General features: G+C 41.0%; 2 protein-coding genes and 1 non-coding gene across 4 annotated transcripts in view; 1 reads left to right on the forward strand and 2 right to left on the reverse strand.

Moving 5' to 3' along the window:
• Window positions 1–213: 213 nt before the first annotated feature.
• C7H5orf15 (chromosome 7 C5orf15 homolog) lies at window positions 214–11344 on the reverse strand. The gene is made up of 3 exons (XM_021701904.1): window positions 11130–11344; window positions 2665–3191; window positions 214–1707 (listed from the first exon to the last, which is right to left on the reverse strand). The coding sequence occupies exons 1-3, from the start codon at window positions 11266–11268 to the stop codon at window positions 1576–1578; spliced, it is 798 nt and encodes a 265-aa protein (XP_021557579.1). The 5' UTR covers window positions 11269–11344; the 3' UTR covers window positions 214–1575.
• A 4210-nt stretch (window positions 11345–15554) lies between these two features.
• VDAC1 (voltage dependent anion channel 1) overlaps window positions 15555–27776 on the reverse strand; it is a 30305-nt gene continuing 18083 nt past the window's right edge. Inside the window, exons 6-9 of one of the 2 annotated variants that reach the window (XM_021702173.2) lie at window positions 23899–24126; window positions 19823–19973; window positions 17448–17505; window positions 15555–16491 (exon numbers count right to left, since the gene is read on the reverse strand). In XM_021702173.2, the coding sequence (XP_021557848.1) occupies window positions 16400–16491; window positions 17448–17505; window positions 19823–19973; window positions 23899–24126 (529 nt within the window). In that variant the 3' untranslated portion in view covers window positions 15555–16399. The remainder of the gene's footprint in view (window positions 16492–17447; window positions 17506–19822; window positions 19974–23898; window positions 24127–27776) is intronic. The other variant, XM_044917131.1, reaches the window with a different exon arrangement.
• LOC123325350 lies at window positions 26190–26296 on the forward strand. Its single transcript, XR_006540369.1, has one exon. It is a non-coding gene; the product is annotated as a U6 spliceosomal RNA (small nuclear RNA).

Consider the following 27776-nt stretch of genomic DNA (forward strand, 5'->3'; position numbering starts at 1 on the left):
AGTTTTCAATAAACTTCAGTACCTAGCAGAAAACTGGACCTGAAGTAGGATTTAGAAATCTGAGAGGATTCATAGAGGCAGAGTACTACTGCTAAAAGGAACAAAAACAAGCTAGTCAGTTTAGCTTCCTCCCAAACAAAACATGACCCCTCTATCACCACCCAAAGGAAGGACTCCGTGCCATCATTAAAATGAAACACACTTATAAAATCATAGATTTACATCTTTGCCATTTATTTTTAAAATCTTATTCAAAATATTAAATAATACAATTTCAGATACGAAAAATTACTGCAATAAAACAGTTCAGGTGTATTTCCACTGTGCTCCCCTTCCTTATCGGGACAGTACATTGTCCACCTGAAAGAAATGGTGGATTGCCCTACTTCTTCCATCTTTACGCAAAGCACATGCCCACTGGCTCACCCGGGCTTTCCAAGTAGGTGTTTTAACATATATTAAGGGCTATGTTTTCTAAAAAGCTGCAGTGACATTTGTAAGTCAACCATGGTTCAAATCACATATTTACATACTCATCAACTCTTTATTACATAAAGACAGGCTAAAATGAAATACAGTAAATAATTTCCAGTTGCTGTGAAAAACAAAACCGAAGAAAATAAAACAATTACAGGGGGGAGAAAAAGTCAGTGTACACATTTGTCCTTTATGTATACAAACAACTTCATTCAGGTATAATTTTAATTTGAAAGGCCTAGGTACAGTATTATTTAAGTGATAATGGCCCCTAAGATTTACTCAAACTTACTATGAAGTAATAAAGTGAACAAATCTGATACAATTTTAAACTCTGCTCCTTACTTGAAAGCTTGGAGGAACTCGTGCTACAATCAATTGCTAACTAAAAGCAATTGTATGTATATTTAGTATTTTCCCACAATTTCTACCTCTAAATTTAATTCAGTAATTCAAGCCAAAATATGGTATCTCTGTAACATTTTATCTACGTCCACTGCAAACTAGTCTCTCTACTGCCAGAATTTCTAGAGACATTTATTAATGTGTTGCCTAAAATTGTGGTCAGATTGAGCAGTATCATTATCTTAAATTATATTTAAATTATCCAAAAATATCCAAAGTAATTTTCCTGGAAGAAAAAAATGTTACTTTTATGCCAAGCACTATTACACACATCCTTGTAGATTACAGTTTGGGAGCACAAAATGTGGCTTAAAAAATAGTACTTGGATGGCAGAAAGAGAATCTGAGCCAGCAGTACCAGATATGTTAGGATTTAGTTAAAGGCTGGGATCTTTTAAAACTAGTATTACTAATAGTTCCAGAAGAAGTACAATAAAGAAATCTAAAACAAAACTAACAGATAATGCTTAGCTCCACATTCTGAACACCTGATTAAATTTACCTCTAAAAGTGTAGATAAAAAATTATATATTCCTTGTTTGTGACATTTCATTTCCAAAGCACCAAGGCAAAATAAAGAGAGACCCATCTCTCATTTAAGTACCAACTGCCTATGGCAAACATCTGCACAATATTATATAAAAAAGTCAAGCAAATAAAATTACATAATAAGCAAACTCAAATCACAGTGCTCTAAAAAATATAATCATTGGTAATCTTCAGAGAAGGCATTGCCTCATTAACATTCTGGTCTAGACGATGATATTCCACTGTTTTGGAGCAAAGACCATCACGCCATTTCCTGCTTTGAACCAGAAGGAAAATCTGGAAAAAAACAAAATAAATTAGATATGCAAAAAAAGCAAATAGAGGATATGCTAAAAGTATAACAAGTGCACTATCTCTCTCCTAGATTCCCAAATTCAAAAAGTAAAAAAACAACAACAAAAGGGCTTTATTTTCCATCATGTAAACAAAGTTAAACAGTGCTACTCAAATTTTAATGTACAGAGTGCTTGCTGAAGACTGATTCTGGGTTCTATCTGCAGAGATGAATTAGTAGATTGCAGTGGAGCCCAGGAGCCTGCCTATTTAACACGTCCCTTAGGTGTTTAGATCAGAGATAGCCCAACGTTTCAACACTGGGAGAGAATATCACTGGCAATGAAAATAAATATGTAACGATTTTACAACCAGGAAAAAAAAAGTATTAAAATACTATTGGGGCGCCTGGGTGGCTCAGTCGTTAAGTGTCTGCCTTCGGCTCAGGTCATGATCCCGGGGTCCTGGGATCGAGCCCCACGTCAGGCTCCCTGCCCGGCGGGAACCCTGCTTCTCCCTCTCCCACTCCCCCTGCTTGTGTTCCCCCTCCCGCTGTCTCTCTGTCAAATACATAAATAAAATCTTTAAAAAAAAAAAATACTATTAAGTCCAATGCTTACTTAATTAAAAGTATTAAATTAACAATTTTTCTCCATAGTATTCCCACTGAAGTAACAATGCTAACTTAAGACGTAATACCTGTTTTTCAAAAACCACTAGGCTTTGGTTTTGCTCAAAAAACAATTTGACTTCTTTTTTTTAGAAGCATTCAAGCTAAAGCATTCTGTCTGTAATTTGTTAAAATATACCATAGGTTTATAAGCCGATAGACATCTTGATATTTTACCATCAATTTAAACTTGACTAAAAAAGAAAAAAATTCTGAATCATCAAAAACATTAGTAAGAAATGACTGAGATAATAAAGGGCAATTAGAGGGGCTGAAAACCCCAAACATACCTTCCTTTTGTTGTGATATGTAATGTAAACAACAGCAATACAAAAAGCAAAAATAATAAGATGAAAAAAGAAATGGCTATCTTCCTCTTCAATATTTGAGGATGGGGTCTTAAAAGATCTCACTGACTGTTCAATTTCCATGTAGTTCCTGTTTTCTTCCAGAGCCTCATTGGACTCATCATCCCTGGGGCTGGTGGTCCAGTCATAGTCTGGTTCTCCATAGTCTCCATTGTCCAGAGTATCTTTGGCAGTGGACGGAGAACTGTTGAGCGTGAGAAGATCCTCCTCCTCCATGCTGGGATCTTCATTGTTATCTGTTTCCTCTTGAGACAGAGAAGTAGTAGGTGAAGGATGAGGGGCTACAGCTGCCCCTCCACCTTTCTCTGTACTAGCTGTGGGTTGGAGAGTGGTGTTGATTTGGAAGACAGAAAGTTTGGTTTGGTTTTCATGTGTTAAAGCACTCATATTTGGAGCAGAAGCATCTGGCGGGAGTACAGTGTGGCTCAGCAAATCAGTATTTGGTAGAGCTAAAATAGTGAATAAAGAACATTAAACTGAAATCTCCAACTTTATCTCTACCAAGCTAGAAGGATATTCACCTAAATTTTTCACTAAGCATTTCTCTTTGCCAAATTCCTCTTTCCCTTGAGAATTTGTTAATAAGTCTCAATAGCCAGCAATCAGTTACATTTCTTCTTAGTCAATTATTCATCAGGTAATAACTCTTTAGCCAGAAAGTAACAAGTTTAGCACCATAAAAGACCTACTACATTATGTAGCCTGTCAGCAAAAGAAAAAGGAAAGAATAGAGAGGGGTAACTTTAGGTCACAATGGTGAAATTCACACAAAGCTCTTATCCATCCCCTCTGTTTTCATTTAACAAAGGGGCTGGACTTCAATAACCATTGTCCAGACTGCACCCCATCTCCAGAACAGTTAAGACTGGCGGCTGATCCTAGCTCAAGTAGGTCACAAACTAGATATAGAATGTGAACCTAACAGGCGCCTGGGTGGCTCAATCGGTTAGGCGTCGGCCTTCAGCTGAGGTCATGATCCCAGGGTCCTGGGATAGAGCCCAGCATTCTGGCTCGCTGCTCAGCAGGGAGTCTGCTTCTCCTTCTCCCTCTGCCGCTCACCCTGCTTGTGCTCTCTCTCTCTCTCTCAAATAAATAAAATCTTTTTTTTTTTAATGTGAAACTAAATATTTTCAATACAATACAACAAATTCAAGAGAAGCTATAAGCAAGCTGTAGTCAGCATTTCTAAGTGATACTAAAACCAGAAGACCTCCTGTCCCAATTTCCTTTCTTTTTTTTCTTTTCCCTTTTTTTTTTTATTTAAGTATTCTTTTTTTTTTTTAAAGATTTTATTTATTTATTTGAGAGAGAGAATGAGAGAGAGAGAGCACGAGAGGGGAGAGGGTCAGAGGGAGAAGCAGACCCCCCGCTGAGCAGGGAGCCCGATGTGGGACTACTCGATCCCGGGACTCCAGGATCATGACCCGAGCCGAAGGCAGTCGCTTAACCAACTGAGCCACCCAGGCGCCCTTATTTAGGTATTCTTAGGGAGAAGAAAGCAAAAACTCCTAAAGGGGAAGAAATGGAAATTGGATTGGAAACTTGAAAACTAAGTGTGAACTAGACTATTTTAAAGATTGGGGAAGGCAATCCAGTATGGGAATGACACCAAACACATACAAGCTCTTATTTCCCTATATTCCTACCCACTCAGGGTGGTTTACTGAAGTAGTTTAAATTATTTACAGAAGTAGCTCTATACACCAAAAGTTCAGAAGAATCCTGCTGAAATTTAAGTGTTTCTAATATACAATCTAATGTAGTATCTGTTGAAAAGCTTCAAGAATATCCATTATACTTGTAAAAAAAAGGAACTGTCTGGGGCGCTTGGGTGGTGTAGTCAGGGTTAAGCGTCTGACTCCTGGTTTTGGCTCAGGTCATGATCTCAGGGTTGTGAGATTGAGCCCTGTGTCAGGCTCCACACTCAGCACAGAGTCTGCTTAAGACTCTCTCTCTCCCTCTCCCTCTGCCCCTCCCCAATACTCACACTCTCTCTCTAAAAGTATATAAATCTTTTTTTAAAAAAGAGGAACTGTCACATCAGATCTAAAAATACAAAAAGACTATTTTAAAGTCTATCAAATTAAAGTAAAATATTTTATAGGGGTAAGATTAAACCAAATCATTCCCAGGCTTTCACAAACATGTGCATACACGTAAATTAACAATAACAGACCACTCTTTGTTCAAACATGTAATACTTGAATACATGAATACACTCTGGTTTGTGTATCATAGTTGACACATATTTTGTATAGAAAAAAATAGCTAGTTTCAATTGGACTGAATGAAATCTCTTAGAAAAAATAATTTAGTAAATTGGTAAAAAAAGAAAAATTCATAAATTGGTAAAACTGCCTTAAAGTATTTTCAACAGTTGGTTCCTTGAAACTTTCCATTGAAAGAAAAGAAGGAAACAGGTCCTACAATTGAGTACAGCATTCAGAAAACTATTAACAGGAATTTCTTAAAAGAGTTTTTATATTTGCAATAGTATTATAAATTGCTATTTCTCTGATATATTTAAGTTTCCTTGGATCACAAATTTAAATGTAAAATGTAGGGATGCCTGGGTGGCTCAGTCGGTTAAGCATCCAACTCCTGGTTTCAGCTCAGTCATGATTTCAGGGTCATGAGATCAAGCCTACCTCTGGCTCCACACTCAGCATTGATTCTGCTTGAAATTCTCTCCCTCTCCCTCCCCCTCTGCTCCTCCCCCTGCTCTGGACGGCAGGGCACATAGTAGCTTGCTCTCTCAAATAAATAAAGCTTTAAAAAAAATAAAAATAAATGTAAAAGACAAAGGGAAAAAATCTTTAGAATCTAGGACTAGACACAAATTTGTAGACCTGACACCAAAAACACAGTACATAAAAGGAAAAAATCCATAAATTTGATTCTATCAAAATGAAAAACTTTTGCTCCATGAAAGACTTTCCTGTGAGGATGAAAAGATAAGCTACATAAAGGAAGAAATATCTGTGAGCCCCAACCCAAAAAAGGACTAGTATCCAGAATACATAAAAAATTTGAAAACTCAAAAACAAAAAAGCAAACCATCCAATTAGAACACAGGCAACAGACACAGAGGCACATTTCACCAAAGAGAATATACAGATGGCAAATAAGCACAGGAAAAGGTTATTAGCCACTAGGGAAATGCAAATTAAAACCACAATAAAGATATCACTGCACACCTATCAGAATAACTAAAATAAAAAGTAATGACAACACCAAATACTGGCAAAGATGCAGAGAAGCTAGATCACTTAAATGTTGCTGGTGGTAACATAAAATAGGACAACTACGCCAGAAAACAGTTTGGCAGTTCCTTAAAAAACTAAATATGTAACTACCATATGACCCAGCTATTGCACTCCTGGGCATTTATCCCAAAGAAATGAAAACCTACAATCACACAAAAAATCTGTACATGAATGTTTACAGCAGCTTTAATCATAAAAGCCAAAAACTGGAAGCAACCCAGTTGTCCTTCAAAGGATGAATGGTTAAACAAAGCACAGTGTATCTATATAATAACAGAATATTACTCAGCAATAAAAAAGAACTATTGACACATGAAACAATTTGATGACTCTCCACAGAATTATGCTAGGTGAAAAAAAAAAAAAAAAAGAAATTCCAAAAAGTTACATACCATATGATTCCCATTTATATCACATTCTTCAAATGATAAAAATAAATAACAGATTAGTGGTTGCCAGGATTTCAGGAGGGAGTGGGGATAGGAAGGAAGTGGGAGTAACTATAAAAAAGCAACACAAGAGGTTGATGGAAATGCTCTTTATCTTGACTGTATCCATGTCAGTATCCTGGTTGTGATACGGTACTACAGTTTCTTAAGATGTTACCACTGGGGAAACTGGGTAAAGGGTATGCGGGATCTGTATTATTTCTTAACAACTGCAAGTGAATCTACAATTATTTCAAAATAAAAAGTTTAAAGAAATATATTTTTACTTCCCACTCCCCAAACAGTAAGGCCTTCTGAATGATCTGCCTGCTTCTACTTGAACTCCTACTGTCCGCTCTCCACACAGCAGCCAGAGTCACCCTGTAAAAACTTCAGTTCAATGATGTTACTCCTTTGGCTTAAAACCCTCTGGGCGCTCTCCTCTTCTCTCAAAAGTGAAATTCAAAGTCTTTGTAATAGCCTACAAGATCCAACATGATCTGGCAACCTCAATCTCATCTCTTACTAAACTCCCAAACTACTCTGTCCCTGCTGCCTACTTAACAGATAGCAATAAATGTTTACTGAATATGCTCTTGACCCGATCCTCACCACAAACCCTACACCACTTCCCAAGTAGCATCTTTGCACCTATCACACCCTCTGAAAAGCCTTTTCCATAGTTTTCAGCCAGGCAAAACCCCACTCATTCTTCTAAGGGTATCTTCAATGTCACTCCATTTGTTGTTATAACTCCAATACCTAGCACCAAGTAGGAGCAAAATTAATCAGTATTGTTCAAGGTGTAAAAACTTGGACCTCCTGGGCCTCCACTCCTTCAAATCAGAGAATTTGATCTAGTCAGAAATGAAGAGTATTCAGAACAAAGTGACTTTGACTTTATGGATTTAATTGTTGAGCTTCTACAACCATATGTATTACTTTAGACTTCTAAATGTTCCATTTTTACCCTTTTCTATTTGATATTTCCACTCTAGTTAAAACAACATTTTAAAAATAACATTCTACATTTAATTCTCTTCTACTGGTCCCTTTAAAAAACTGTCTTAAAATCGACTACATTGATATTTCTTTTTTTTTTTTTTTTAAAGATTTTATTTATTTATTTGAGACAGAGAGAATGAGAGAGAGAGCACATGAGAGGGGAGAGGGTCAGAGGGAGAAGCAGGCTCCCTGCCAAGCAGGGAGCCCGATGCGGGACTCGATCCAGGGACTCCAGGATCATGACCTGAGCCGAAAGCAGTCGCTTAACCAACTGAGCCACTCAGGCGCCCCTACATTGATATTTCTTAAACAAGAATGCAGAGGACCCTAGAATTCATCCACACTGGATTGGGAAACATGGCCTCAAAAATTAAACACACTACACATTAAATTTAGGTGATCATTTGGGAGCAATTTAATGACAAACATAGAAAAAGTAGGCACTTTTGAAATGACATGGCAAGACTTAATCATAAGGTGATCATCCAGTGATCCAAAATAATGCTTATATTATTTTTTATTCTGTCAAAATAAAAATTTAAAATCCTTACAGATTTCCAAGAATACACCCAAGTACTGAAATTTTAAGAAACTTAATATGGAACAAGTTTAAATAAATCTAATGTAGTAACTTTCTAACTTTCTATGCTTACTTGAAGTTTGGAGCTCAACACATCCTATCTAGACTGTTATTTTTTTATTAATAGAGTAATTACTTTGGGGCGCCTGGGTGGCTCAGTCTGTTAGGCGTCTGCCTTTGGCTCAGGTCATGATACTGGGGGTCCTGGGATGAGCCCCGTATCGGGCTCCCTGCTCAGCAGGGGGTCTGCTTCTCCCTTTCCCTCTGCTCCTCCCCCTGCTCGTGCTCTCTCAAAATAAATTTAAAGATAAAAAAAATAAAAGAGTAATTACTTTGAAATCACTCTACCATAAGGTATGCTTAAAAAAACACTTCTCTTAAAGTTTTACAAATGCCATGCTGTACTGCAATGTAGCTGCTTCCCTCTTAAGAGCATACGTATTACATTTAAATTATTTTTAGAAGAGAATAGTAAGAATTTTAAATTGACAGAAAGACTTAATAAAAAAAAAAAAGATTGGGACGCCTGGGTAGCTCAGTCAGTTGAGCATCTGCCTTTGGCTCGGGTCATGATCCCAGGGTTCTGGGATCAAGTCCCGCATCGGGCTCCCTGCTCAGTGGGGAGTCTGCTTCTCCCTCTGCCTGCCACTCCCCCTACTTGTGCTCTCTCTCTCTCTGACAAATAAATAAATAAAATCTTAAAAAATAAAATTAAAATTAAAATTAAAAATTAAAAAAAAAGATTATCTAAAATGTCCCAGTTTAGCTGGAGAACTATTTATGGCACTCTAATAAATAAAAAGACAAGAAGACACCTTAATACTCCACACTCCCCCCTCGCTTGCCCCTCCCTACAAAATTTTCAACCAGGGGAAAGGCTGTTTCTGAAATACAGTTACCAGCTATAGATCCCTCAAACTGTATGTCTTAAGCATTCCAGTAAGAAATATAAATACTTAAATGTCAGGTTTTTTCTTAAATGATTAACTAAACAATCATGCTACGTAAGCACTTTAGGAACAGGAATATCTCCATCAACCAGAGAAATCCTCGTTATAGTTTACTCATGATTAAAGGGCCTTGGGAAAATGAACCTCAGTCCTTCCCCACAGACTTACAAATGCTTCTGGGACGGTGGCTGCCCTACCCTCATTGCTGCTGAGGAAACCTAAGGAAGTAACCACAGCACTGTAACAGATGAATGTATGGCTAGACAGCCCCTGTCGGCAAATAAGAAAACACTATCCCATTCATACTGTTTTTCACTGAAAAGTCAAAAAAGATTTAAGGAGAAAAGCAGGACTGTGACTTAGCCTAAAGAAAAAAAGGAATACTAAACAAAATACTGCTTAATCATTACAAATTCTTATTAATGGATTTGTTCCCCCTAAGTCTCAGGCCCTAGGTTACATATTTCTTTATTTCCTGATAAAGCCTTCAATATCTTCATTCACAACGTAACATTTCTAAGAAAAAAATACTTAATCATGCAACATTATTTACAAGAGCCAAGATATGGAAACAACCTAAATGCCCATGGATGGATGAACAGATAAAGATGTGGTGTGTATATACAATGGAATACTACTCAGCCACACACACACACAAAGTGAAATATGGCATTTGTGACAACATGGATGGACCTTGAGGCATTATGCTAACTGAAATAAGTCAGACAGAGAAAGACAAATACCATATGATTTCACCTGTATGGGGAACAAAAAAAATCAAAACAAAACAAACAAGTCAAACTCATAGAGAAGAGACTGGTGGTTGCCAGAGAAGAGGGAATTAGAGGTTGGTGAAATGGCAGAAAGGTATTAACTTCCTTGGGGCGCCTGAGTGGCTCAGTCATTAAGCGACTCCCTTCGGCTGAGGTCATGGTCCCAGGATCCTGGGATGGAGCCCCGAATCGGGCTCCCTGCTCAGCGGGAAGCCTGCTTCTCCCTCTCCCACTCCCCCTGCTTGTGTTCCCTCTCTCGCTGTGTCTCTGTCAAATAAATAAAATCTTTAAAAAAAAAAAAAAGGTACTAACTTCCAATTACAAAATAAGTCATAAGGATGTAATAATATATAGTATGGTGACTACAGTCAGTAATATAGTAATGCATATTTGAAAGTTGCTAAGAGAGTAAACCTTAAAGGCTCTCATTACAAGAAAAAAAAATTTTGTAACTCTGTATTGTGATGAGTGCTAACTACACCTACTGTGGTGATCAGTTCCCAGTGTACACAAATATCAAATCATTATGTTGTACACCTGAATCTAACATGTTATATGCCAATCATACCTCAATAAATACTAAAAAGAATTTTAATAACAATTTTTAAACGAAATAATCAAATCCTACAACTCCATTAAAATGAAGCGGTCTTGTCCGGCTAAGCCAGGACACAGGGAACCATGTTTACCAAGAATCTCCCTTGTCGCCTTCCTCCTCTCCTCGTCCCAAGCCCCTCAGGAGCCCAAAGCCTCAGTATTCTGGCTCTTTACCGAGCACCAGTACCCTAAGATAGCTTTCTCCCCTTCACTTTTGCTCTCCAAAATATTCCATCAGCTCAGTCTGGTCAGTGCCCCTGCCCACCCTGGTCTTTACTACTTATCTCACCCGTTCCGGAAACCGCCCACACTCCCTTGGTCCTACTAGACCCCTGGGTGCCTCCCCCACCTTGGGACCCTCTCTAGACACACCTCCTAACCGCGGCCATCTCCTCACCGGTGATCTGTTCCCTCTGTCCTCTCACCACTCCCCCCTCCAAGCAATTTCGGAGATCCTACCACCGCCGGAATATTCCCTCTGGCAACCCATTCTTCAAGACTCTCTAGACACCACCACCACTCCTCCCTCCACGCCCATCTACATACTCTGCTCCCCGGATCCCCGCATCTCTCCTCCCCACTTCTCGGGCTTCTCAGAGACCCCACCTCCTGAGACTCCCTCAGACAGCCTACTGTCCGTCCTCGCCCCTAGAGACCCTGCCCTATCTACACACAGCCATCTGCTCCGGACACTCGGAAGCGTCCTTTCCCTGGCCGGGCCTGTCTCCCCGCCCGTGCCCGGCCCTCCGCGTCTTCCCGCGCCCGCCCTGCCGCCGCGCCCCCTTTACCGCTGGACATGGTGGCGGACGCAAGCAGGAGCGCCAGGACCAGCGGCCGCGCCAGTACTTCGGGGACCTGAAGGCCCGGCGAGGGCCGCAGTTTCGCTTGCACGGTTCCCCTCATCCTCCTCAGGGCTGCAGCGGCCATAACGGACTCCGCTAGGAGCCTGCGCTGTTGCTAGGCTCTACGTCATGACATCAGACACTGCGTAAGGCACCACAGCGTGAGGCTTCTGCGTCCCAACGTGATGACGTCGCAGCCTATCGTGAAGGGCTCAGGAAACCCGATAAGGAGGAAGGGTATGGAGCTGCAGAAGGGGGCAGGTCTCACCCAAAACCCCTCGCGGGCTGAGGCTGTAAAGTGTTTTGTTGTTTGGGTTTTTTTTTAAAGATTTTATTTATTTATTTAATTGACACAGAGAGAGAGAGCGGGAGAGGGAACACAAGCAGGGGGAGCAGCAGAGGCAGAGGGAGAAGCAGGCTCTCCGCCGAACAGGGAGCCCGATGCGGGGCTCCATCCCAGGACGCTGGGATCATGACCTAAGCCGAAGGCAGTCGCTTAACAGACTGAGCCAGACTGAGCCAGACTGAGCCACCCAGGCGCCCCGAGGCTGTAAAGTGTTAGATGAAGAGAGGGTCAGAGAGAGCCCCTCCCTTCCTGCCATGTGATGGGATACTATACAGTTCAGGAAAGTATTTTAAAACATTGGGGTTTTTCTGGGGCGCCTGGGTCGCTCAGTCCTTAAGTGTCTGCCTTCAGCACCGGTCATGATCCCGAGGTCCTGGGATTGAGACCCGCATCGGGCTCCCTGCTCCGCGAGAAGCCTGCTTCTCCCTCTCCCGCTCCCCCTGCTTGTGTTCCCTTTCTCGCTGTCTCTCTCTGTCAAATAAAATCTTTTAAAAAATTTTTTTAAAAAATGGGTTTTTTTTTTTTAAAGACTTTATTTTCAGTCATCTCTATACCTGAAGTGGGGCTCGAACTTAACAACCTTGAGATCAAGAGTGGCATGCTTTATGGACTGAGCCAGCCAGGAGCCCCTAAAACATTGTTAAAAGAAAGGGGTGCCTGGATGGCTCTGTGGGTTAAGCAGCCAACTTTTTTTTTAATTCAATTAACATATAGTGTATTATTAGTTTTAGAGGCAGAGTTCAGTGATTCATTGGTCTTTTGTAACACCCAGTGCTCATTCCATCAGGTGCCCTCCTTAATGCTCATTACCCAGTTACCCCATCCCCCCTTCCCCCTCCAGCAACCCTGTTTATGATAAGAGTCTCTTATGGTTGGTCTCCCTCTCTGATTTCATTTTGTTTTATTGTTCCCTCCCTTCCCCTATGCTCCTGTTTTGTTTTTTATATTCCACATATGAGTGAAATCATGTAATTGTCTTTCTCTGATTGACTTAATTTAAGCGGCCAACTTTTTGATTTTGGCTCAGATGGTGATCTCAGGGTGGTGAGATCCAGCCCCGCCTCCACCTCTGTGCTCAGGGGGGACTCTGCTTGGGATTCTCTCTCCCTCTGCCCCTCCTCCTGCTTTCTTTCTCTCAAATAAATTAACAGGCTGATCCCAAAAGGGAAGTAGCTGCCCTCCCTCTCCCAAAGGCAAATGAAACTCAACTGTTCACAGTGGCCATATCTACGTGGTGGAATTAAAGGTAAAAGTTTTACTTTTTATATTTCTCCTAATCATTTATTACTTCAACAACTATTTAGCACCTTTTCATATTTCAGTATACAGCAGTTAACAAAACGAACCACATACGTTTGTGGAGTTTATTTTGTGAGGAAGACAATAGTGTAAAATATACACTATACAATGGTTAAGGCGTAATGGAGAAAAAGCAGGAAAGCGGGATAGGAAGTAGGGTGCAAACAGCCTCCACATTTCCTACAGTAAGTTTCTGTTACTTTTTAAATTTTGTAACTTGAAACCCCCAGTATATGAAAATGCAGATTTAGAGTTCCCTTACAGCCTTGACACACGCTTTGGTCTGTGTGTTCTGCGAATGTTTTTTAAATGTCTGTAGGCTTAAAAATCATAGAAGTTCCACTTGATCGATTTGCAGGAAAATCATTGTGGCATGAAGCAAGACATCTGCTGTACCCATAGCTTCACCACTCTGATCTCCGTGATTCCTACAGAAGAATCCTCCAGAGACACAGCTGAACTGCCCTTCTAAGGAGAGAAGGGCCCCTTTTCTCTTGAATCTGGTTTCCCTTAACATTTATCTGGCCCCAGTGACAGCTCAGAAACACACAAACTCTGTGTTAAGAAAACTAAGAGGTCATTCATGTTGGTTTCTCTAAGCCCACCACAAGCCTAGATAGACTGAATGGTGCCCTTATTGCAAACCCTCCATGGTAGCCAGGATACAAAGTCTTCCCAAATTCCCTTGGAGCTTTCCCTTCTCTGAGTACACAAACCACCACTCAGTTTAATGAATAAACCTCTCAATTCCAGCTTCTGCTTGTTGGCAGATTCAGACACAGGCCTTTTTCTATAATAAACACACCTTCAATCTTCTCTTCTTTGTCCACTTTCTTCCTTTTGTCCCCATACCAGTGTGTTTTGGATATCTTATAGATATCATGAACTCAAGGAATTTTGCACAATATTCTGACATGCTGCATCCAACAGGCAGATTCTTAATATGTAAGTGGGGAGGGAAATATACCCTCAATATTCAGAGGGCCCTTTGTACATTTCAAAATACCAGCTCACTGGACGTACCCAACAACCATTATGAGCCAAAATCTCTGGACAAAGTCAGAAGTTCACTTTGAAACATATACAGATCCTCATGAACCCAATGAAGACAGTATGACAAATACTGAGGCCAGCAGGTTTTGGGTGGCACAAAATGGTTAGGTAAACCTGATACTTGTCTGGTATTCACTTCCCAACATCCATAAAAAGGAACTCTGCCTAAAAATATGTATTATTGAATAGGAAAAAATGTTCACATTTACTGAAGCTGGCTTACCCTTCTACTTTGTAAATGTTTGAAATTTACACCTTGTCATTTTTTTAAAATCTAAATTGCAGAATTCTAGAACATACCCCAATGACCCATGCCTTTGTGTGATCCCCTGCCCTTGAGTGTGGGAGGGACCTGTGAATATGATGGGATATCATTACTGTGATTAGGTTATTAAAGGGCACAGTAGACTTTAAGGGGAGATTTTCCTCAAAGGCCTCACCTAATCAGGTGAGCCCTTAAAGGGTTGGGGCAGTTATAAAATGAGTAAGTCCTGGGGATGTCATGTACAGCATGGTGACTATAGTTAATAATCTAATAATACTGTATTGTATATTTGAAAGTTGCTAAGAGAGTAGATCTTAGAAGTTCTTATCACAAGGGGAAAAACTTTATGTGGTGACAGACGTTAACTAAATGTATTGCAGTGATTATTTTGCAATATATACAAATACTGAATCATTATGCTGTACACCTGGAACTAGTATGTTCTATGTCAATTATACCTCAATAAATAAAAAATAGGGGCACGTGGCTGGCTCAGTCAGTCAAGTGTCCAACTCTTGATTGTGGCTCAGGTCATGATCTCAGGGTCATGGGATCAAGCCTTGTGCTGGGCTCCACGCTGAGAGTCTCCTCCCCCCCATGTATGCAAGTGCACACGCGCTCTCTCCCTCAAATAACTAAAATCTTTCTTAAATAAATGAATAAATACATAATAAAGTTTTTAAAAGGGTAAGTTGTGGCTGACACTCTTCCTAGAGATTTCAAGTGTGAGAGGGATTTGACAGTAAGGGAATTCTTTTTTTTTTTTTTTTTTTAAGATTTTATTTATTTATTTGAGAGAGAAAGAATGAGAGACAGAGAGCAGGAGAGGGAGGAGGGTCAGAGGGAGAAGCAGACTCCCTGCCGAGCAGGGAGCCCGATGTGGGACTCGATCCCGGGACTCCAGGATCATGACCTGAGCCGAAGGCAGACGCTTAACCATCTGAGCCACCCAGGCACCCAAGGGAATTCTTCCATTCCAGCTTTGAAGATGGGAAGGGACCATGTGGCAAGGAATGCACTGGCCTCTATTTGCTGAGAGGACCCCCTACCTGATGGCTAGCAAGGAAATAAGGACCATTATCCTACAACAACTAAAAGGAGTTGACTTCTGCCACAACCATGTGAGCCTGGAAGAGGACTGAGCCTGGAAGAGGACCCCAAGCTCCAGACGAGAACACAGTCTGGCAGACATCCTTATTTCAGCATCATGAGAATCTTAACAGAGAACTGAGTCACACCGTGCTGGATTTCTGAACTACAGGCCTGTGAAATAAATGAGTGTTGTTTTAAGCAACTCAATTTGGCTAATTTGTTATGCAACAATAGAAATCTCACACACACACAGTGCAAACACAAATGCCAAATGCCCTGTTTACTTACACTTTTATTAATAAAGACAACAGAAGAATGAGGTTTCAATATTTTATTCAAGTTTTACTTTAAGTGATGTTAATTACAGCATTTGAAGGGGAGGATCTAATTCCACACAAAATGGAAGACTCTAAAATGTACCCATTAAATGGCTAAAAAATAAACCAAGTGGCGAGAATAGAACAAGTCCAATTTAGATTCCGAGTGTTGTCACAATGTGATTACAGTCACAGAGACTCTTCCCAGCTCAGAGATGGGACTTTTAGAAGCTATTTCATACTCTGGTGCAGGGGCAGAAAACCACAACATGAGAGGGAATTAAGTCCTGAATTATTGGCTTCATCACATCCATCTTCCCAAAATGGCACAAAAGAAACAGCTACTACACCCTGCAGACTACTTTTGGTGTAAAAGAGGTGATGGACTGGGGTGAAACAGGTGAGGAAAATCTGTCTAAAAAAGTCTCTTTCAGATGGGTTTATACACACCATCAGTGAGTCTCTCCTTCCTTTGGGTAGGAAACCCAGTTCAATTCTCAGGAAGTCATAATTTCATTCATGTACTCCATACCAATTAACAAAGTGCCTATAAATTATCAGCTTCCATTTGCAGCCATTTCTAGATAAAAAAGAAACCTGAACTCTCTGGAGGGGCCACCAAGCTCCCCCCAAGTCTACAGCTGAAAGGACTTTTCATGGACTTGGGTTTCTTCTGTACCTCTGAAAGGGTAACACCTTAAAGCTGAATCATCTTTAACCTGGAGGTCTAACATGATACTTAGCAATACTTGCATCCCAGACATACAACATTAAAAGGTACACTGAATTCTGAAGGTAGCTATGCTCAAAATAGTTTAAAATTAAACGACTATACAGTATTCATTTATGCCTGAAATTCCAGTCCTAGACCAAGCTTGTGGCCGCCAGCATTGACATTCTTGCCATCCAGCAGAGCTGATAGGGTCAGCTTGATACCTGCAGGGGGCAAAGTCCCGGGGAGAGGAAAAAGGGAGGGAGGAGAAAAAAGATAAAAAAGTCAACACAAGAAGAACGGTTAACACACGGAGGCATGCTAAAGCACACTGGCAAGACCACAGCGAAGTCAGAACCCGCTTCAGCTGTGTGTGATCAGCAAGGCCCACACGGCCCATCTTACTGATCACCATCAGACTAACTAATTGGTAGCCTGGAATGAGCTTATAAAACAGTAATTATTATTCCACAGCCTCCCCAAATCCACTTTCAGGAGTCCACTTGACTTTGTCCTCTCATCGTCACCGGCTACAATATTCTCTCTACCACTGGTATCAGGCAGTAAACTTCTTCAGCAAAAATGCCTTGAAATGAAACCCAACCATGAATCAGACTCCAAGGTCTCCCAATCAGCGTGCACACAAACACACATACATGCACACAACTAACTGGTATGTACCCTACAACAGCTTGATTCTACCATCATGTAATCTTAGAATTTCTAGAGCTCAAAGACCCAATTTGAGCAAACTAAACCCAAGATGGTACCATCTCCATAGCTCTAACATACCAGGGGCTGGTCTAGCCAACTGTGCAGAGGAAACCTGCACGACAGTTGTACAGTGAGGATGATCTATGTGCTAGTTTTAAGAACCTGCTGGAAATAAGTATCAAGCATTATGTACACACTGGAAAAACAGATAAAAAAAAAATAACAAAAAGTGTAATTTATGTTAGCCTTCGCCTTTTTCTCTCCGACTTACGACTTCTATTCTCCAAATGTTTTATAATGACTCTATACCCTTTTATAAACACTTCATTATAAAACTTTATATACACTCATCTATAATGTACAATACAGGCATTATATAAGCAGTTAACATAAAGCAGCAACCAGCACCCCAATTTTTCTTTAAGGCAAAGAACTAATTTCACTAATTTATAAAAGCAACACATACCTGGCTTTAGGGTCTGAGTGTATCCTAAACCTATCAGGCTGGAGTTGTTCACTTTAGCCTAGTCAAGGAAAAGATAAGAGAGAGTGAAATTGTTAAGTACTTCATGTTTCCATCTCTAAAACAAGTAAGAGCTTTGTAATCAACCAACCCTGGACTTCAGGATCAAATTCTTTTTCATGACCACTTTGTTTATGGGATTCATTAAATTTAACATGAAATATATCAAATCTGAGAGCTAAGTCTCAGAAAAGAAACTCAAAGAGTCAACACAACTGTCAATTAAAAGGAAATTATTATTTAATTGATTCCTGAAGGTATGAATGCCCAATTTCATTTATACTGATTAGGTCTGTATTTAAGTTATAACAGGTGAAGACACTTTCATTTGTGGCCAGAGAAAAGCCTTTCTTATATGGAAGATTTCTTCAAAATCTATTTGTTAGGATAACGGAAACAGAGCCAATGTCAGATGGAGTATTGAGGCTTTTTTTAAGGCATAACACTGTTAGAATTTTCCCTTCATAGGGGCGCCTGGGTGGCTCAGTCAGTTAACCGTCTGCCTTCGGCTCAGGTCATGATCTCGGGGTCCTGGGATGGAGTCCTGCATCAAGCTCCCTGCTCAGTAAGGGAGTCTGCTTCTCCCTCTGACCCTGCTTGTGTGCACTCTCTCTTGCTCTCTCCCGCTCACTCTCTTTCTCAAATAAATAAAATCTTTAAAAAAAAATAATAATTTTCCCTTCATGAAAAAGGGAAAAATCACAATAACGGGGCGCCTGGGTGGCTCAGTTGGTTAAGAGGCTGCCTTTGGCTCAAGTCATGATCCCAGGTTCCTGGGATCGAGCCCTGCATCAGGCTCCCTGCTCAGCGGAGAGCCTGCTTCTCCCTCTCCCTCTGCTGCTCTCCCTGCTTGTGCTGTCAAATAAATAAATATTTAAAAAAAAATTCACAGTGACATGAAGAAGGTTCACCATTGTCATGCCTGAATTTAAAATGTGTATTAGAGCAAAAGAATGACTTAGCCAAGTCACCTAAATTTCAGCAGTGAATGCTGATTAATAATTAAGTTCAGGGGTGCCTGGGTGGCTCAGTCAGTTAAGGGTCTGCCTTCGGCTCAGGTCATGGTCCCACAGTCCTGGCATCGAGCCCAGCAACAGGCTCCCTGCTCAGCAGGGAGTCTGCTTCTCCCTCTCCCCCTGCTTGTGCTCTCTCTCTCTCTCTCAAATAAATAAATAAAATTAAAAAAATAATTAAGTTCAATAAAGCAGTTGAGGCAATAATAATTTTGCCCTCATCTGTCTGAGTTGTAGGGAAATCTGGGCCTCTCTCTGGCCCCTTTCTGGTGAAATAAGGAGAGGTCAGGAGCAGAGCCATCTCAAGCCATGAGAACACCAAGTCCTGGAAAAAGCTGAGGCTACCGCGGTGCATGTTTTCCTGCTTGAATGCTGTTTTCAGACCTGACAACTCCCATGAGAAAGAACAAAGCAATGGGTAGGAAGATCTCCCGGCAGACAGTGCCCTATCCGGCTCTTCCTTTTTGCTTATCCCATCTAATTACTAAGGCCCCTTTTCCTTTGTTTCTAAGTGCTTAATGTGAAGGGAGCCAGATTCGTTGCCATTTCAGACTTCAAATGGCCTGTTTGTAAATTACGTAAGGACCGTCCTGCAACACGTTTGTAAATTACGTAAGGACCGTCCTGCAACACGAGATTTCCTCATTCCACCCCAAAAGGGATGCAGCTAGCAGTGCCCTCTGACAACAGAGATGAATTCAACAGGATTTAATGCAAAAATCGTGCAGCAATTCAAAGGTCCGTGAGCAATGCCACTGAGTCTGCAAGATTAGATGCCAACTGCTAAATGCCAGGGCCTGGTTTCTTAATATCCAATACAGGAGCTGGGCAAGAGAATGAGAAATGAGAAGAAAAATGAACATTTAAAACCTTCAATTTCAAAGTAAACCTCTTTACAGTCTGCAGGAGGAACAAGGGCTGATTAGAGGAGGAGGCTCCCCAGCAAACCATCAAGTACAGGCCCCAGCACTTACCAACTGTCTGCCCCATCTGCCCTCGACCTCTCTGAATTTCCAGTTCCTCATTTGTGCACAGAGGGTTGGGATGGTTTTTTTTTTTTTTTTGAAAAGGCACCTACCTCAAATGGACTGTGTAAGAATTAAATACAGTAACCCACATATAACAGGCTGCACACAGCACCTGGCACCCACAGTCAGCGGTATTACTATTAGCACTTTCCTCATTTCAAACTCTTTCCACAGGGAGAAAATCTCTAGCCCAAGCATGCAACCCCAGCAATCCAGAAGGATTCCAACCCCACCATCAGGTGGAGCCTCGGCAACACGTGATTCCACAGGTACTCACCGAGAAGCAGGCGTCAGGGTCGATCTGATACTTGGCTGCTATTCCAAAGCGAGTGTTACTATTTCCTGCTGTCCAGGCCAGATTGACAGCGGTCTCTAACTTCTTGTTCACCTTCTGATAAATGGAGCCACCAAATTCTGTCCCATCGTTTCTGCAAACAAGCACAGCACAGATGCTAATCCACCCCCAAAGGCAGGCTGCAGCTGGGCACAGCTGTCCAAGTCTAACAGAGGACAGGGATGCTGTAAATGAACCAAAGTGATCATAAAGCAGGTACCCAAGTAGGGAAAAGTCTGACAGGAATGGAACAGACACCAGCGTTGGGAAGGTTCAGAGAAAGGGAAAGGCTATTTGAACCATCACCAGCAACACCCAAAGGCAGGAAGCTCAGACTGCATGGAATTTGAAGCTTGCTTCCAAAATATTCTTTAAAATAAAAGCAACGGGGCACCTGGGTGTCTCAGTCAGAGGGGCGTCCAACTCTTGATTTCAATTTAGGGCGTGATCTCAGGGTCGTGGGATGGAGCCCCGAGTTGGGCTCCCCTGCTCAGTAAGGAGTCCGCGTGGGATTCTCTCCCTCTGCCCCTCCCCTGTTCGTACTTTCTCTAAATAAACAAACAGACAGACAGATAGACAGATAAACAAATAAATAAAAGCAAGTAAGACCTTGAGATTCTCGGGGTTTTTTTCGTTTTTTTGCTGCTGCTACTGCTAATGTTAATACTTTTATAAATGTGTCTATCATAACAATAGTAAGGACACAGAAGCAAATGAGAAGAGAATACAGTCAGAAATGGTAAGAAAGGTTGAGCCACTCGTATTTTTCAGAAGGCAGGTAATAGCCCTTAGCACCACCAGCTGCAGCCACTGCTGTGAAGACACAGTCAAAAGCGACCTGGCCCCGTGGAGGTGCAGTGATGACAAAAGAGCTTAACCTGCAATTCAGACTTGTCCTCCTGTGCGAAACCCTTGGCCCAAACTGCCAATATCTCTACAGTTCTGATGCAATGAAAGGAGCTACTTGGTGCATTACAAAATGTCTCTATCTTTCAAAAACAGAATGAAACCCAACTGGGACAAACTCGTTCCTCTCTTCCAAACATACCATATTGACTCCAGCCTCTGGAAATATCCCTTCCCCTCCTTCACATTCTTAACATGAAACAGTGGCAATGTTCTGCCTCATCACTTTGGGTGTTTCAAGTAGAAATGTCATCAGAAACTGGTTAAGGCAGAGCCATGTGCTTTGGAATTCAGCAAAGAGCTTAGAACTCACTAATCCAAGGACAAATTGTTGCTGATTCATTACAAACTCCGATCCTCACCAATACACTCTCCCTGAAGTAGATGCTCTATATAAATACATTCTAAATGCTGAAGTTTTCCCCTGAAATTCAATCATATAGACATTGTGCTTCCAATAAGTACAGGCTGAGCCCAGGCAACCCGATTCACAGGGAATCCTAACTTCTTCAGAAAATCTGAGTACGCTACAAAATAGCAGCTTGTCACAAAAGATTTTTGAGTGACTTTAGTATAAGTGAAATACGAATATTTTGTCGGGTTCACATGTTTGTCCAAAAAGTGTCAGTTTTTTTCAATATATTCTAAAACCAGCAACACTGCCTTCCTGTACTGAGCTCTCAAAACTATAAACCAAGGGAAGTCATTGCTCAAATTCAACTATATAAAGCACAAAGGATGTCTATTATACATCAGGGCCTCCATAAGCACCAGGGCAACCCAGATTAGCTGTGTCAGCTGTTTCTACGCCAGCTAAAAATAAACCATGTACACGTATTAAAAATCAGGTATGTGGGGAAAACAGCTAACAGCCATTGTTATTCCTATAATTGGTGCCAATTTCCAATTCCAAACCAAGAAAGACTTTCCATTTCAGTCAAAACTCTAATTTAAAAAACCCTTCTATTGATTGTGCTGTTTTTCCTGTGACATTTTTATATGTTACCTTTTTTTGAATTTATATATCTTTTTCTTTTTACTCTTTTGGTGTACATTTCTATGGATTTTAACACATGTACAAGATTTGTGTGACCACCACTAAAATCAGAATACAGAACAATTCCACCACCCTCAAATCTCATACCACCCCTTTGTAGTCACACATTCCCACTCCCAACCCAGGAAACCCTGGACTGTCCCTCACTATGGTTTTCCTGTGATTTTCTAGTTTTAAAAATTTCAAAAATTATATTAATATCTATTATATTAATTCCATTATGTTAATTATATTAATTACAGTAGTTCTCCCTTATCTGCAGGAGATATGTTCCAAGACCCCCAGGGGATGCCTTAAACCACAGATACTACCGAATCTCTATATATACTATGTTTTCTCCTATACATACATCCCTGTGACAAATTTTATGGACACAGTAAGAAATAAGCAACAGTAACTTCTAATTTATTATTTTAATAAAATAGAACAATTAAAACAATATACTGTAATAGAAGATATATGAATGTGGTCTCTGTCTCTCAAAATATCTTATTATACTGTATATATCCTTTTTGTTTTGTTTTGTTGTTTTTTTGTGTGGGCGGGGTGAGGGCAGAGGGAGAGAAAGAATCTTTTTTTTTTTTTTTAAGATTTTATTTATTTATTTGACAGAGAGAGAGAAGGAACACAAACAGGGGGAGTGGGAGAGGGAGAAGCAGGCTTCCCGCAGAGCAGGGAGCCCGATCCCAGGATGCTGGGATCATGACCTGAGCTGAAGGCAGATGCCCAATGACTGAGCCACCCAGGCGACCCGAGAGAAAGAATCTTAAGCAGGCTCCACACCCAGCACAGAGCCCTACATTCACTCAATCTCACGACCCTGAGATCATGACCTGAGTTGAAATCAAGAGTCAGATGCCTAACAGTCTGAGCCACCCAGGCGCCCCCGTATACAACCTTCTTGGGATGATGTGAGATGACCAAATGCCTACATGATGGGATGAAGGTGAGGTGAATGACAGAGACATGACACAGCGCCAGGCTACTACTGACCTTCTGACAATACATCAGAAGGAGGATCATCTACTTCCAGACCGTGGTTGACTGTGGAACTGTCAACTGACATCGTGGAAAGTGAAATGGCAGATATGGGGGAACTACCAGATAAAAATTCCTCAAAAAAGTCTCAGTTGGTTAAGCGACTGCCTTCGGCTCAAGTCATGATCCTGGAGTCCCTGTATCGAATCCCGCATCGGGCTCCCTGCTTGGCAGGGAGTCTGCTTCTCCCTCTCCCACTCCCCGTTTGTGTTCCCTCTCTCGCTGTGTCTTTCTCTGTCAAATAAATAAATAAAATCTTAAAAAAAAAAAAAAAGAATTCCTCAAAAAAGTTTGTAAATGGAAAGGTTACTAGATCTTTAAGAAATCACCTCTTTAGTGACCTCTAGTGGAAAAAAAGAAAACTGGTAAAGTTGTCCCCCACTAGTGCCACAGATTAGTTCCTCATGCCTACGGGAATTTTCGGCTGATGTGCATTTCCATTCGCCTAAATCAACAGCACTCCACTTGAACTCCCAAGGTTGATTTACAAGGGGCTCTCTAACCTAATCTGCACTTTCCTCTCCCCTTCACTGTACTGTCCTGTAATTAATAAACTTTTGCATGCTATGCCATGTGGAAAAGACACTACGCAACTGAGCTCATCATTCCCTAACTTGTCTCTCAAATCTGCATTTCATTAAGCGCAGCAACCTGACCTCAGGCATCACACAGAGAAAGACAGCAGCACCTTTCCCCGCCGTTTTGTTACCAAAACCCAAAGGTGTTCAAATGTCCACAAGAGGACACTAGCAGGGAAGGGACACTCCTCTGGACGGACATCATGCCACTGCTGTAACTGATCAGTCCTTCTGTATGTACCAGCGACAACAATGACTGTTTCTGGAACACAAAGAACCTAAGCCACTTCCGGAAATGGGCTGGTGGGAAACAGAAAAATCCCCGCAGGCCATCTGGTTCATCTGATTCCAGCACACTCACTTTAAAGTGATTAAAAATTGAGCTTGGAAAGCAATCTCCCTTCTGCACACACTCACACACGACCCCCATGTACACTTACACGTTAGTGTGGAGCTGGAATTCGTCAGTCTTGTAGCCAACCGCAAAGTTGCTCTGGGTCACTCGAGACTTTGCAGTCTCAAAATTCATCTGGTAGCCAGCCAGCCAGCCTTCATATCCCAACACCACAGCACCCCGGACTGAAGGACCGGCAATGTCGAAATCCACGTCACAGCCCAGGTTGATGTGCTCCCGCTTATACCCTGTCTTGATTTTAGCATTTTTTTTCCTGAAGGAAAAGAAATTGTATTAAGATCACAAGCTAACTCACCTTGCAACAACCATGCCAAGGAGTGTAAAAAAATTTGTTTTCAATCCCAGTTTACATGGAGGGATGGGGGGCAAAGTCGGGGCCCAGATCTTCCTTATGCAGCTGCTGTACCACAAGCTCTCTAACCAGAATCCAGTCTGCAGAAATGCCACAATAATGAAGTGAGAAAAGAGGCAGGAAAAGCTTGGGGAAAAAAAGCGCTAAGTAATTTTCTTTCACTAACCTCTCCCTATGCTTAATGTAATGGCCTACACAGGCATTTATTAGGGAGAATGCCACCATGTAATTATGAAACAGATGTTTCTTCGCTATTCTCCATGTATGAAAAAGAAACGGTGTATCTGTCATGAAGGCAGCTAAAGAGCAGCTTTTTTTTTTTTTTTAAGATTTTATTTTATTTATTTGACAGAGAAAGACACAGCGAGAGAGGGAACACAAACGGGGAGTGGGAGAAGGAGAAGCAGGCTTCTGCAGAGCAGGGAGTCCAATGCGGGGCTCGATCCCAGGACCCTGGGATCATGACCTGAGCCAAAGGCAGTCGTTTAACGACTGAGCCACCCAGGCGCCCCAACAGCAGCTTTTAAGAAGATGGTTGCTTTACTTGGTGACTCACTCAGTTAGTAAAGAAAGAAAGAAATACTAGATAGATCCCGTCTAAGTAAATATAACAGATAGCTTTTAATTCAGTATTCATGAGATCCCAGTGAGAGACCTGGATACTGATGTGCAACCTGGGGCCCTGCAGGCATGGGAGCTGGGAAGTCCTGCGAGACAGAACAAGTCCGCAGGTCTTGTCTGCTAATCCCAAATTTGCATATATGACCAGATCAGTGCCTCCTGTGCCTACTGCTCAGGAAAGGTAGGTGAGTCATGTCCCCTGCAAATATATTACCCTGCCTTTACCAAAGGTCAACACGGGAGACAAGACCACACCTATCAAATAAAATTTAGACTATTTTCTGTTATTCAACTACAAAATGGACATCCTCCCATAGCAAGGTGCATTCTCAGCAGCGATTGGGATCTACAAAGCCTTGTCCATCCCAATCTCATTCACACTGAGATTAAAGCGTCATCCCCAGCACCCAGACTCTGGACTCTAAATACCATTCTCTCCTAAAAGGCACAGTGCCCCTTGAAGAAACAGCAGACTACAGGTCAGGACAGGAAATGTGCGAGGTGAGCTTGAAGCATTGATCAAAACTATCAAAGAATACTGGGGTTGGCGCACAATGACTTGAGAGCTAGCCTGAAGAGATTCCTAAGGGCTTCAAACATGAAACAATGAGTTCATCTTTAAGAATAACGCCAGCAATGGGTTGAAACATAACAAATATGTATACATCTATGAATTCATTCATACTGACACTTAAAACACACACATCAGTCATCTTCAGAGACTAGAGAACCAAAGTGTTACTTTGAAACAATAAATTAAAAAGGAAGCAAACATTTATTCCACCCTTCCTACACTAACTCTATCTCAAGGTAACCAACAGTTTGTGAGAAGTCTCTTTTTATTGAAATATTATAGCTAATACATGAAGAATGAATGATTAAAGTAGAATTATCACCAATTTATAATCCCTAATGAATGAATTGTGAATAGCACTAACTTTAACATACAAAGAACAAACCAAGCCTTCTACGTCCAAGTCATGGAAGGATAGAGCTCCACTTATATTTTACCACTACTTTACCAATTCACAGTAACCATGGGGGACAGAGGAACAAGTTAAATGGCACCACAGAGATGCAAACAGCAAAATTTAGTCTATATGTACTCTTACGGGACAAATGATCTAGTTTCAACAAATAAATTCCAAGGGGAGTGGGGAAAGGAGGAGAATCTAAAAATTAAAGAGATTTAAGGAGCCATATGAACTGCAATTCTGCATGGACAATTTTTGATTCTGTAAAAAAAAAAAAAATGAAATCATGTAAATTTGATCAGGCTAGAGATTAATTTTTTACAATGTAATCATATTGTGGTTATACTTTTTTAAAAAGGAATCAATATTGTGCTTGCTTCAGCAGCCCATATGTTAAAATTGAAATGATACAGAGAAGATGAGCATGGCACCTGCACAAAGATGACATACAAATACGTGAAGCGTTCCATTATCTTTAACTCTAGGGAACAAACTGATGGTTATCAGAAGGGAGGGGGGAAAGGGATAGGAGGGCACTTGTCATGATGAGCACCAGGTAATGTATGGAATTGTTGAATCACTATATTGTACACCTGAAACTAATATTAAGACTATATGTTAACTAATTGGAATTAAAATACTTAAAAATAAAAGAATCCTATCACTTAAAGATGCATATTAAAATATTTACAGACGAAATTATGTGATAACTGTTATTTACTTCAAAATAATCTGAGGGAGAGATTATGAATGTATAAATAAAACATAATTGGTTATGGGTTGATAATTATTCAAGCTGGGTGATAGGAACATGATGAGGGCTTAACATACTATTTGGCTTTTTTTTTTTTTTTTTTTTTACTGTTTTCTTTTGTATGTTTGAAATTTTCTATATTAAAAAATTTAAGGGCGCCTGGGTGGCTCAGTTGGTTAAGCGACTGCCTTCGGCTCAGGTCATGATCCTGGAGTCCCTGGATCGAGTCCCGCATCGGGCTCCCTGCTCGGCAGGGAGTCTGCTTCTCCCTCTGACCCTCCCCCCTCTCATGTGCTCTCTCTCATTCTCTCTGTCTCAAATAAATAAATAAAATCTTTAAAAAAAATAAATAAATAAAATAAAAATAAAGAAAAAATTTAAGGTTAAACATTCCAAGTTGTCAATGACAGAATTTCAGACATCATAGCTGAAAATAAAGCGAACACCATTCATAAATGACAGCGACACTTGCAACTTTTGTTCAAGTTGCTTTGCTGCATTTTCTCAAGCTTTGAAGGAAAGAAGAACCAAACAAATTCTGTCTCAACAGGAAAAACTCAAAATAAACCTATTCTGATCTGCCTGCTCTTTGGAGGAAGAAGCCTAGGTTTTGGCTTATCCAATTGGCACCATGCTAGTGGGGTGATTGATGAAAGACAGCTGCTCAGAGGCTGACATTTAGAAAGAGAAGGAGACCAAGAACTATAAAAACCAGACATCTTATAACCACCAGGTAAAAAGCTGCTGCCAACCACAAAGTGTGCTGCCTGTGGCAGGACCTCTGAACAGTGGTGAGCACCAGCCACACCTGACCATTTACACAGTGCCTCCCTTATACTGTTCTCAATGAATTCTGGCAGGAGCACAAAGTCCCCAGAGAATGGACAGTGCTGGGGCAGTGACTCAGGTTTCTCTCCAGGTTCCTACTCCCATGTAACACTCCACACCTTTGGAGTTTTCCCTCTTTCAAATATTATTGGGACTTTTTTTTTTTTTAAGCTATTTCATGGTGCTAACTTGACAAGCACCTGAGCAAGGCATAACTCTGATTTCTGGTTAACAAGCTGGCTTTTTTCTGTGGTGGGTACCCAGAGTGGGTGCTGGTCCGTAGATATCTGAGTCTGCAGCCTCATCCAAAATGTGGTCTATGCTCAGCTCCTTATAGAAGCCAGGATGCTTTCCCAGGCTATCCCCCTTAGTAG

The sequence above is a fragment of the Neomonachus schauinslandi genome, chromosome 7 (assembly GCF_002201575.2).
Source record: "Neomonachus schauinslandi chromosome 7, ASM220157v2, whole genome shotgun sequence".
NCBI lineage: Eukaryota > Metazoa > Chordata > Mammalia > Carnivora > Phocidae > Neomonachus > Neomonachus schauinslandi.

Excerpts from the sequence above, each read along its gene's own strand:
- C7H5orf15 (XM_021701904.1), bottom strand. The coding sequence starts at position 11,268 with ATGGCCGCTGCAGCCCTGAGGAGGATGAGGGGAACCGTGCAAGCGAAA. Across the intron at positions 3,192-11,129 it reads GTCCGCCACCATGTCCAGCG|CTCTACCAAATACTGATTTG; the intron begins GTAAAGGGGGCG and ends TCACTATTTTAG. Across the intron at positions 1,708-2,664 it reads CATATCACAACAAAAGGAAG|ATTTTCCTTCTGGTTCAAAG; the intron begins GTATGTTTGGGG and ends GTTTTTTTCCAG.